This window comes from Montipora capricornis, chromosome 9 (genome assembly GCF_036669925.1).
Source record: "Montipora capricornis isolate CH-2021 chromosome 9, ASM3666992v2, whole genome shotgun sequence".
Classification (NCBI taxonomy): Eukaryota; Metazoa; Cnidaria; class Anthozoa; order Scleractinia; family Acroporidae; genus Montipora; species Montipora capricornis.
The window spans coordinates 18,204,113-18,216,883 of record NC_090891.1 but is presented as its reverse complement, the minus strand read 5'-3'; the positions used below and the strand labels follow the sequence as shown (position 1 = coordinate 18,216,883).

General features: G+C 40.7%; 1 protein-coding gene across 2 annotated transcripts in view; it reads left to right on the top strand.

The window, feature by feature from the left end:
- Positions 1–12,286, top strand: part of LOC138016801 (uncharacterized) — a 22,092-nt gene extending 9,806 nt beyond the window's left edge. For both annotated transcript variants that reach the window (XM_068863983.1, XM_068863984.1), the window contains exons 2-5: positions 73–177; positions 4,337–8,525; positions 9,297–9,527; positions 10,626–12,286. In XM_068863983.1, the coding sequence (XP_068720084.1) occupies positions 127–177; positions 4,337–8,525; positions 9,297–9,527; positions 10,626–10,879 (4,725 nt within the window). In that variant the 5' untranslated portion in view covers positions 73–126 and the 3' untranslated portion in view covers positions 10,880–12,286. The remainder of the gene's footprint in view (positions 1–72; positions 178–4,336; positions 8,526–9,296; positions 9,528–10,625) is intronic.
- The last annotated feature ends 485 nt before the right edge of the window (positions 12,287–12,771 follow it).

Below are 12,771 nucleotides of genomic sequence, written 5' to 3'. Positions count from 1 at the left end.
ATAATTATCATTATCATTATTATTATTATCATTATTATTATTATTATTATTATTATTATCGTTTAATTTCAGTTCCATTTCTGACTGTGGATGAGGTAAAGAGAAGATCGCAACGAAAGCTTCCCGATGGCATCTGCAGGGCCAATTTATTCAGATCATGTACCCAACTACTACCAGGTATATATAGTGTTACTGATAGCTCTAAACGAGTCATATCGTTCTGAGAAACTAAAAGCAAAATTCAACCAAGGTAATATTTCAAAATACAAATAACCCAACATGAAACGACACTCACTACCAGTTTTACTTTAGGCATTGGTTTGTATTATATAGAGAACTTGAACTGGGTTGCAAGATGAAGATCAGTACCCTATAAATATATTTGCCGTAGTCCAAGTAGTTGACTGACATATACGTATCCACCCGCTTGATATCTCAGATGATCTGGCGAATCAAAAACAACAAGAGTTGTAGCAACCCACGGAAAGAACCCCTATGAAATGACCGGAGAGGTCGTCGTAAATTTTAGGTAACAAATATTGTGGATTGACATGGTACCCAATTAGGGTGGCAATAGTGTAAACGATCGCCGGCAGATTAATGTTCAGGCCCCAGTTGTTCAAACGATGTATAGCGCTATCGGCCGGATAAATCACTATCCACTGGATAACTCAATTGGTTTTGCTAGTGTTTATTCGCTGGATAGTGATTTATCCGGTGGATAGCGCTATCCATCGTTTGAACAACTGGGGCCAGGTAGCTTTAAGGGGTCCTTAAGGCTTTGAAGTTGATAACTGAAGTGAACAGTCAATCTCTTGGGGTCACTCACATTTTTTTTCACAAAGGAGTCTCCTCTGGCAACGCCGATTGACAATTTGAGATATAACTTAAGTTAAGCTTTCCAAGAAGGAAGGAAGAAAAAAAGGCAGAAATTAGGAGAAGCCTGACTCAACACTTCATTTTTCACGCCTACCGCACCTTGGAGCATGATTATGATCCAACTAGAATTTCTTCCGGTCCTGGATAACCTCTTTCCCAGAACGAGGCTAGGTCAGGCAGTCAGCTTTCACGGAGCTGCCTCGTTTAACCGAGTCCAAAAATTCAAAAGAAAAAGAAAAATGCATCAAGAAAATCACAACGATCAGCGTCTTGCTAAATAGGAGGTGTTGCGAGATTTTAAGCCCTGACTTCGAAGCTTGAAACACTTTAAAGTGGCGTTTCGTAGTAAACAGCGGAATTCAAGATAGGACGATAGGATTGACCATAGTTAATAGAATGGTTAAGAAACCCGACAAATTTCTTGTATGGATGTTTTTTTTTTCTCTTTTTTGGCCTTGACCGTGCACAAAACACAATAATTGTTTACTCCGTACTGAGGAACTAACCAATAGATACGTGTTGGTTACGTAATTCATGCATAGCATATGAGCATAGAACAAAAGATTGTGCACGGTTGTGAACTTTCCAACCTAAATATTGGCATCTTTGTTTACTCCTTTGATGTTTGCCGAGCTTCAAAACTCTATTAACTATGGATTGACGAACGATAAGAACATAATTAATAGCCCACCTTCGATATATCAATATTCACACATGGTTGTGAGGCTTTGTGAAGAAATCTCGATTGAGTCTCACAGCGTGAGACAAAGGTAAGAGTATAGACCAATTTCGATGTATTAAATTCAGTCCTAAACAAAAGGCATCATCTCGAGGCTCTGGGAGACTCATACAAATCCTTATATTTATTCCCCAGAGCCTCGAGATGATGCCTTTTGTTTAGGACTGAATTTCAATACATCGAAATTGGTCTATACTCTTTCCTTTGTCTCACACTGTGAGACTCAATCGAGATTTCTTCACAAATTGACTTCAAAAGGCAAAAGAACTTAACCTTAGCTAATTTGAAGCCTTTTTTCTTTGATATAGACAGGTTATTAGCCATCAAAACTGAGAAATTCTTGTGTGGCAAAAGCGCCAATGAGTCCACACATTTTTTGTAAAATTCTTAAAGCATCGTTGCTCAGAGATTACGTGGTATATTGCGCTCAAAATGTTAGAGTTAGCTCATTATGCTATGTACTTTCATTATTCAGTACCTGGGGCGGATCCAGGTTTTGACGAAGAGGGGTTCGGATAAACGGCCGCCGAAGGCGGTAGCCCCTAGGGGGGTCCGGGGGCATGCTCCCCCGAAAAATTTTTAATTTTAGGGCCTCTGAAATGCGATTTCCAACGTTTTCAGGGGCAATTTGAAGTGGTTTAATTGGTCAAAAGACTCATTATCTTCGCTGGTCTCTGATCTAGGGAAGAAAATTATAATATTTCAGTTTTAAATCGATTGGTGAAACAACTCTCGAGAAATCAGCACTGTCTGCTTGCTAGAATTAAGCGTACTCGTGTAATAGACTAATCTATTAACGCTTACCTTGCTGATGACGGTCCGAAAAACCGGTGAATTTGTGGTTGCTTTGTCCTCTTCGACATCGTGATTTGACGTTGAGGAACATTGAAGTAAATTTTCTCTTTAAAATACTCGCGGCGCAATCTTTGACTCACTGAGAGAACGATCCACAACTCTGATTTCCAAAGAACGGCGTGGCTTTACGCAATGCCGGAATTGGAACGATTGGCAGATTTGGCATAATCTGTCAGTTTTGGCGGGACGTGTAAGCGTTAATAAGTAGTAATTTTGTAGCTCAAGCGGACGTTCTAGAGGCCATTTTCAACTAGGCACAAATTTGTCTTGTTTTTATTGCTGTTTTCGCTCACAAAGACACAAAGAAATATCATTTTCAAAAGATATATTTATTAGCTGAGGTGGTTCACTATTTTTTTAACGGCGCGTTTGATATACGTTTTTACGTTCAGTTTAGGGAGTTCGACCGAACCACCCCTAGATCCGCCCCAGAGTACTGATTTCCTGACTGACTGATTGTAAAACGGTTCGCTAATGCTAATGAGGCAAAAAATGTAAACAAAGATTTCCCTGTAGATGTTGTTGATCAAATCCGTTCAATTGGTTGAATCCATTTTTACCGATGTTTAATTCGTGATCCGCATTTTACCCAGGTTGAAAATGCACTCTACCTAGTTTAAACAGCTATAAATCCCCCAAACAGTAAAGAAAACACCTATATACCTTCCCTCAAGCTCTGCCTTACGCATCTCAACTCATCTCCTTGATGTTTCGTATCATCTTATCGGATTCTGTATTCATACACTGTATTCATACATTTTTCTCTAGGCTTTATTCAGGCTCCAAAAAAAGGTTTCCTCAATCCTTCGAGTGCATATTCAACCTAGGTAAAACGATATCACCAATTTAACCTAGGTAAAAACGGATTCAACCTGAGAACGGATTTCACCGACAACATAGACACTGGACTGAACGCCTTGGCCGTTTTACAGTTGACCTCTTACAAGTTTTCCCAGTGACGTCACTGAGTTGTTCGTACCTAGTTGAATGTTTCCGACAGCAATAACTTTGGATCAGGCATGAGTAATTTGTGAATACAAGAGATAGTGTTTCCATACATGTACGTGTACCATGTCTCGTCTCGTTTTATGAGCTGGGTTCTCTTTGCATGGGAATTTAGTTTCTCGCCACGGCCATCCTGCAATCCAATCTATTTTCATTGTATGCTGGTTGTCAAATTGTTACCTTGGAAGTGCGGGATTCGATAGCCTGCGCGACCGATGCTCAAGATATCACCGCTGGATACTTGCATGCTCAAACTCATCTTAATTAAAAAAACAAAAAAGCAAAAAACTGGGTCAATCGACATTTTGCTGCCATCAATATCAGCCAGCACAGGGCACTTAGAATTTTCATCAGTGTATGTGTGCTCAGTCCTTACCTGAGGGCTCATTGCAATAAATCTTTGCAGGGGAATACGCATACGCACAGTGACTCAATTCATGGCAAGGCTCAAGTATATGAACTATTCAAACAAACCTCTGTGCAAAAAGAGGCGGTAAAACAGCATTGTATCTTTACAAATAGCAATTTCTGACGGTTTTTTTCTTGTAAAGCCTGTCCTTTGTAAAGTTGGTCTCACTTTCACTGCGGAAAACGCAGACCTCCCCATATTCTAATTCTTCTCAACTCAAACTTGAGCGCGTAAGAGGCATAGTAAGATCGCACTATGTAAATGATGTGGCCATGCGTATATTTGTAAATTACTTTAAATCCAAACTTCCAACCGAAAATGACGTGCTTTTTTCTTAGGCTACAGTTAAGGAAGAGAGCAGAAACAGGGAAGCACAGTGATTTTAAAAACGTTTTAATCCAGCTTACCTTATTGACTGTTTCTTCACTTTTTATTTGCTTTGTATAAAGATTTTAGGTGTGAATGAAAATGCATCGAGTGAAGAAATTTATCGTGCTTTCCGTCTGCGTGCACTTGAGGTACACCCAGACAAGAACCCGGAGGATAAAGTCGGCGCTACTAAAGAATTTCAGCTTCTAACTCGTGCCAAAATTGTTCTCTTGGATCCTGAAAAGCGGCAAAATCTAGATGAAACTTTGATTGACAATGGTGTGCGCAACTGGAAGGCCTTGCCTCTTTTGTGCAGTATTTGCACCAAATCCAAATCCAAGGAAGCAACGAAATGTCTAAAAGGAATGGGTCACATAAATCCAGTTGTAGAAGAATTCAGGTCAGCTTCAACAGAGTACAAGTACAAAATGACGCAGAGATCAAAAAAGTCACAGAGTGAGAATGAATTTATAATTGCTCTTCGAGAAGTGCTGAACAACTTTATCGCCACCGATTGGTATAGATTGTATCCGTTAGCCGCAAATCGAAAGCAGAAGCGTCCTTCAAAAGAGAAAGTTAGTCCACTGCGTACTTTTCCTGGTGCGAGCTACTCGGCAAGTGGAAGCAACAACCACAAGTCTTCTGTTCCCTCTGCAGCTGAGGTTGTTGAAATCTTAGACCTGTCTCTCGTTCGTGATTCCAAGGGAACTGTTCCAGTGTATCCATCTTTCATGCCAGATTTTCCAATTTATGACCTATCAAGTCTATCCGACAGTGAGTTGGAACAGATTCGTCAGTACTTTTGCCTCGCTAGTGAAAAGCCATCTTCTCGAGACTTGGCTATTAAGGAACTGAACTTGATCATTCCAAAATGTACCGTTAAGTCCAGATCATCTGGTGAACAACAACGCAGGCCGAGGCATGTCTGTCAGCAGTGTGGAAGAACGCGTTTTTCTTCAGCTACTCTCTTTTTCAGCCCTTTTCTTTCCTGTTTCGTCTGCGAAGCAGTCTGTTGCCGGGATTGTCTGTCCAGCACCGACAGAAAAATCTCCACAAGTGGCTCATACGATTTAAGAAAAATATGCAAAACTTGTTTGACCGCTTTCAGGTCAAGAGAGGCAGCAACATGGTTGACACATGGTCATTACCTGTTTAGAACAGATGCAAAGTACCTGGAAGTTGCAATAGCTATGTACAACCTGTCCAATGAGTTGCATCCATCAGACAACGGCATCATAAAGCAAGCTCGGGCTCTGCTCACATGTGAAAAGTATGAACAGCTAGTGAAGTACGGGAAAGAAGTACTTCGCACAACTTCTTTAGAGCGGGAAAATGCTCAGGAGCTTCAGAAAATGGTTGCGGAATCCCTTATGAAAATAGCAAACGATACCGACGATTCCGATTTGTTGATGAAAGCTGACAAGTATGAGGAAGCAATCAATTGGACTGCGCAGTTAACTGAAGAGGATGGTGGGGAATTTGGAGCTGCGGTCCACGATTTAAAGGTTGAGGCGATGAGGAGGCGACAACATTGCTTTGAGGTCCATGAAAGGGCTAAGATGCGAAGAGTGAATATGCTATTCTCAAATGTGATTGCAGCCGTCAGAGAGGGCTCATTGCTGAAGGTGTTTTTGCTTTTACAAGACATGGATGAAGAGATCAAACTTGCTTGCTCAAAGAAGTTGTCAAAAGAATCACAAGAAACGTACAGTCAGTACGGTAAACTGCTGTTACGACTTGTTGAGACGATGGTAACATTTGATGTTAACCCAGCCGATGCTATGAGTCAAATGGCTGACATATTTTGGAGCGGTTATTCTCTCTTTCTGGAGAAAAACAGCAGAGAACACGTTTTCGACTTTGTGATCCGTTTCACATGTCAGCTATTGCAGGGAAGTAATAGTTTGCTACTGGAGAAATTACAAGAAATTTCGCCCACCAATTTTTTGCAGTGTCTTCATCTTACTGAAAACGACTTGTTATCACCACCAGACATTGAGAAGAGATTGTGGGAAAACTTTAGCGTGGAAGGCTGCAACATGAAGATGTTTCTAAAATACGAATTGGCGGTAAAGAAGCTCTCGGAGACCAAAAAGTGGTCTCCTTTCAAAGTTGCCCTTTTCTATTACGATCTCACTTTTGCATGTAACCACCCGTCCCAACTTTTGGCAACATTGATTACGTCTGCACAGTGGTTTGCAAGACAACTGTCCAGTCCCAACTCTAATGACGCATTAAAATATTGGTGCAAACAAATGATTATGAAACTCACCAACTCGACAGCTGGACTGGCCTTTGAGTTCGGCATCCATCCACATATGCAGTACTATTTGGCACGAATAGTGGTAGGGCTCCAATTTTATGCTTCCTCCAAGGCACCCCTTGGAAGTCAAGATGACGCAACAATCATTGGGACGCATTTGAAGTGGCTGGTTGCTTCAGGGCGTCTTTGTCCATTACACAAAATGCCAATCGTCTCTCCAACGGAATCTGTTCTTTTGGACGTTATATCACGAGACCTTTACTCTGAGTACCTGTTGAAACTCCAAGATAAACTGCCGCCTGAGTGGAGACCTGTTTCAGAAGCCGTACTTCGTTACCATCTTTATGAGAACTACTGGTTCAAAAGGTGTCCACTGCAAGATCCAACTGGAAATGGCCTCCGTTTGACCGCCATGACTGAGTTGCTGCATGCTGAAGGTTGGTCATGGGATGGTGTTCAGCAACATCTCCAGTGGAATATGGTTCCACTGGACAGCGAAGGATGGCTTGTTAGTAACCACCCACTGTTAGAACCTGTTGCCTCAAGTGGTGTGCATCAACTTGTTGGTTTGGAAATCAACAAAAATGACTTCAGTGTCCATCTGTTGATAAGAGAGAAATCCAGACGATCGCCATCACTTTTATGCTGGGAAGATATTGCCATGGGATTAACCATAAATCCTGGATGCTTTTTCAGCTTGGAAGCTGTAACTCCCCAGGAAACGCTCTATCATCCCTTCAACAAACAAATATATGGGCCAAAGGAATTGCAAGCAAGCAGATTGCTCAATACTTTGTTCCACACCGACTACCTCCTTAAGCAGTTCAGTACGGGGTTCGAGATTTCATCGTATCCACCTTTTCACAAACGTCCCGTCCACGAAGGTTTACTGAAGGGTCTCCCTAAGACCCTACAGGAATCTCTTTTGCCAATACATAAACGTGGTCACTCTTTAAGCCGAGTTCATCGATTCTGGATTCAAGCGGATGAAATGGAGTTCGATGTTCACGAAAACGAGAATTCAGTTCGTTGGTTGTTTGGAGATGTCCACATGAACGTTCGGTGCAAGCCCATGTTTCACACACAGGATGGAGAACTGCAAGACCAAGATGTTGAAGGTCCAGATCCTGACAGCCCAGAAGGAAGTTTCGTTGCTGACTTCAACAAAAATTATGATCAGATAGGAAAGTATTTTCCTGAATTCCTGCGCTTGAAGGAACTTTGCAAAGCTCAATTCCTTGGAACGTTTGTTTCGAGCTTTGAAGAGAGTTTGGGGGAACAAAGAAGACGATTCGAAAGCGAAGAAATGCGCGCTAAATATCGCGAAATTTATTCATCAACTTTGGAAAAAGCGCAGGATGACATCGAAAAAACCCTGAATGATCTGTTGGATAAAATAAAGCGAGAAACTGGGTGGTTTATCAGTGAAGAGGTGATTCGACAGGTTCATCAACAAGGAAGCATTCCAGCGCCATACACTGAAATTTATAACTGGATACGTAATGATGATCCAAGGGCGATTGCAAAGAGAATGGCAAGAGAACGTGTCCCATCTGTCCAGAAGATTAAACAACAAATCATAGATGATCATATAGCGAAACTAGGACGTTGTCAAAGTTCATTTTCTGCTCTGAAGAATAATTGCAAAAGGGTCATTCATTCCACTCATCTGGTAAACGAATGTTGTTGGGTGCCGGCTGTCTGCCACTCTGGAGACGGGAAACTCATCTATGGAGGAGTGACATTGTCGCCGAAAACACACAAGGTTACTCTCCCACAGGGAAGGCATGTCAACAGGGTGGCTCTGACTTCAACCTTTCATGGATTTCGTGAAAAAGTAAAACCACCATCTGTGAAACCATTTACTCCTCCACGAACTAACGCAAGAAAAGTTGCTCCTTCCTCCGGTCCACCCGGTGATGGCTCTGGCGGCGGTTCGTCTTCAGGTGACAGCGACAGTGACAGTAACAGTTGTAAGAGACGAGGGAATCTTTCAGAAAAAGGAGGTACAAGTTTTGAAAAACTTACAGAGCCCGATAACGGCAATTCGAACGTCATGCAGTAAAGCACGTACAACAATAAGAGGAACATGTTATTGTTCTTTTCTTGGCAAAGTGCAATAAAATATCAACGAGAAACGACTAACTTCTAATAAGTTTTGAATGGATTGTCAATTATGCCGTCCTAAAAAATGACTTCCTTGGTGCTTGTAATATTTAGAGAGTTGGGTATCAGAGTGATTTGGAATTTGTCCCAGAAAAAGCCTTTATTCGTTTTGGAAGCGACGTTATAGTTGCCTTTGCTGGCTCTCTTGCTTCAGTTTTGTTATCGATCAAATTACAGTGATTTCGGCAATCACCAATAATTCTTCCATTGTCAATTATCATAGGAGTTAGGATTACCTTACTCCAATCAGAGTTGCCCATAAAACTTACTTCAAAAAATTGCAACATTAAGGGAATGTTGGTCAGTTATTTTTCTGAATTTGACATCCGCAATATCTCTGAATGTGCCATTTGTGGTATTAAGCATTTATTCGGTTTTTATCTTGGGTTTGCAAATCATTTTTATGATGGGCAAGATTTGCGCTGTCAGGATGTCGATGGAGATCAGAATTTGTTTAGAGTCACATGAGATGTCAACTTGAAAAAGAAAAAAAAGGAATTTCTAGATCATCGATCTCAAGCCTGCATGATTATTTAGTAAAGCTGGTGTTTGAGTTTCAGTGAAAAAAAAAAACATCACTGCATTAATAATTTTCTTTAACTCATTTTCAGGTGATACTTGCAATAGAGACAATGCGACCCATGGACAACTACAAAAAGACACCGAGGTGACGAGGAAATTGTTTGGCTTAAATGAGGAAAACCGCATCAGAAAAGGAAAAAAATCTCCAAAATGCGAACAGTATCACTTACCCTGCTGGCCAAAACGAAACGCAGGGGAAACCGTTTTGCTGGCATTCAGTTCTTTGGGGCGTGTCCACCCTGGCAAAGAATCACCAAGAGGTAATTGCATGCAATTGCATCAATATCCATATGTCAATCTCGTGTAAGTAGTAAGAAAAGTGGAGGCTTTCGGCCTCTCGTTGCCTTCCCTGGAGTAATTTCGTTTAAAGCGATATTTCACGATACACCCTTTACAGGAATCCCGATGAAATTGAAATGTCAAGACATTTTTTCACTGTTAACTCATCAAAAACCGTAGAAACCTCAAACAGCACACTTATAGCGTAACTTCCAGGCAAAGAAACCGCGCTATATCGACGTGTAGCGAGTGCTCGGACGACTACGGCATTTTAGCAATCCCACCACTTCCACCTGTGGCCTTAGGGATAAGCGCTATAACCTTACTGGGAATCTGAGGATTTTTTCCCTTGCCGATTAACTGCGAAAATTATCCCAGTTAGGTCATTATGACCCTATCATATTTTTTTCTGGATGGGAATTTACCTCGCTTAAATTTTGCACTTTATCATGAGAGTCAGGGTCTAAGTTACCTATTCCAAAGTTGAAATAGAAAATGAGCATCTTCGACTTTGTTTCGGAGGTAAGGGCACTGGAAAAATGCCCTAGTTTCGATAAATCGCTCATTATAACAAGATGTAGTCTTTTCGTATTGTTACTCAAAAATCAGACATAACTTGTTAAAACAATATTTCTTTCGAAGGGTTTAAGGTCTGGGTTTTCCAGATTTTTTCATGCCATTGGAATATCGTAAATATCAGAGTTACCGGTAATCCTTAAGCATTGTCTTCCAAAGGGCTGTATCCGTTTCAACCACTCTAGGAATTTGATGGGACGAGGGAAGAATTTTAAAGATACATTAGTCCTTACAGTGATTTTCTTTTTGGTAAATGCAAAACCAAGAGCATTTTAATTTTTCCAAAGAAACGTCGGAGTTTCGGCTTTAGAATTTATGTAAGTTAACCAAACGGGTAAGGGTTTAGATAAAAGTGTCCCTTGGATAACAGGCTGTATATCTGGCTTTCGAAGCAGAAATCATCTGTCCCGTGCTTCTACTAAACACCTGTCATAGATGGTAGAATTTATTGATAAGTAGGCGATTGATATAAACTTGATTGTGACCTGTTGCTTTACCGACAGACAAGGATCAGCCAGATAAGAGCGTTGAATCGGCCCTAATGAGCATTAAACAAGGCAGAAATCCCTGGCAGAATTCTCAGTTTGGCTTCATAGGCCAAATGAAGCCTCCAGGTGGCGAGTTCACGTGGACTATTATAGCACGCAACAGCTCCGACGACAAACGACCAACCTTAGAACTCCAACGCCTCGTTTCCCTTAATGGAAAGAATGTAAAAAAGCGTATTAAGATTCGTTTTGGTGGTGAACTTGAGTAAGAGAGTGCGTTTGTAATTTTTTTTTCTACAATTTTCTTGTTTTGTCTCCACGACCTTAATTTAAACAGGGTGTATGAGAATTGTTGAAATGGAATTACCAACCTTGGCAAGCACTTCTGCATCGAACTTGTCAAATATGTATATCTTTCTTTCAGTTTACTTTAAAACAGTGAAGCGAAGATCAACTAAGTTAATTCTTAAATCTTGTGGTGATTATAATTATGACGTTAGGTTAAAGGGGCAGTGTGGCGCTATGTTAGTCAAAATTCAAAACACTAAAAGACATCTTTGCATCAATGAAAACAGAAAAAAATGCTGTAGCTTTGTTGCCAATGGGCATTGAAGTGCACTAGAGCTATTCTTTGTTGTTTGCAGCCAAGAATGGAGGGGATAGAAGTGGGTTGATACTTGAAAAAAAAAATGGCCAGTTTTTTCAAGTTTGGAGACGTTGTCCTCTCAAAAGTCGCCAAAAGTCAACTACGAAGAGCTCTTTGTGCCATATTATATTTTGTATCATTTCAGTGAGTTGTCAGGAATGTTATTTGTGTGAGCTAGGGTGTACTAATTTAGATTTTTACCCAGTTTTGACCTAAAAACAGAAAATTCAGCATGACATTGCCTCTTCAAGTCAGCCTAATCTAGCTAGCCGAATGGTCACATTGACGTAGACCTTTTCAGATAAGCTTGTTTCGTGTAGTGACCGTGATGTAGGTTGTAACCTAAGGAAAAATGCCTCATTGAATCTATGGTAGAATTAAACATAGTCGTCTTATACGCATAATTAACGAATGGAATAGTTTACCTGAGTGTTTTAACTAAAGCAGGCTTCCCATGTCTCGAAGCTCAAGAGAAAGATCATTTTACAATAACTGAGGAATGCCTCACGCGCTGATTGGCTAACTTTTATCAGCAATAGAGTCTTTTCACTCACGTGATCAGTAACATTGTTTTTCCACCGAAAGAAAACAACGCGTTTGCATGATAATAGAGCTCAATTCCCGGAGGATTAGTTAGGAACACAAACATGGCCGCCGTTCTTCTGTATCGGGACACCGGCAGGGCTGCCGTGACGTCACGTGAAAACACTCTAAAAAGTACACATAAAATTGTAATTTATGCGAAGCTGTGAGTGTGGACTTAAATCTGTTTGATTTTAGTTTTGCGGACTCAACCTCAGGCGATGAAGGTGAGACGTTTACTGAAGAATGTGCTCACCTCAAAATGGCTCGATTTTCAGTAAGCCATGAACCTTTTTGATCGCCACAAGGGTTTTTGATAGCATTTTGATTCTTGGACTGAATTTTAATTTATACAACATGGTGTCGTGATTGTCAAATTTTGTTTCTAGTAGCCAATGAGTGTTCGAAAAAAGTTATTGATAATAAATTGCGCCTGTTTGAATAAAAATAGTAGTTATCTCGGATTATTGAAGTGCGTTCGACAGTCGCTCAGAGTTTTGAAGCAAGCAACCGTGGACAATCTTTCTGTCGGTGTTCGTTGGATCAGTGGCTTGATCTGATCGGCGTAATCACAAATTGAGAAGCTAAGTATTTTGCGCAACAGCCGATACAACGTAGACTTGATTTAAGTGGTGAAATATATTTCGGCTGGCCAAACCAGCCTTCTTCAGGTACAGTGAGAGTTCACATTGGATTGACCATTGCATTGCTTCTATGTACATATAGATAGAGAAAGTAAATGGATGTTGACGTAATACTGAAAAAATGTGAATAAAATATGGTAGTTACAAAAAATTTGAATTCAAATACTAAGCGTAACGAGTAAAAAACACTACAATCTACTTCTTTCCTCTGACCGCTGCAAAAAGGCTTTCCTACCTATACCTGTCGTGGCTTTGAGACGCTCCCCTAACCTTCGAGACCTGATGGTAA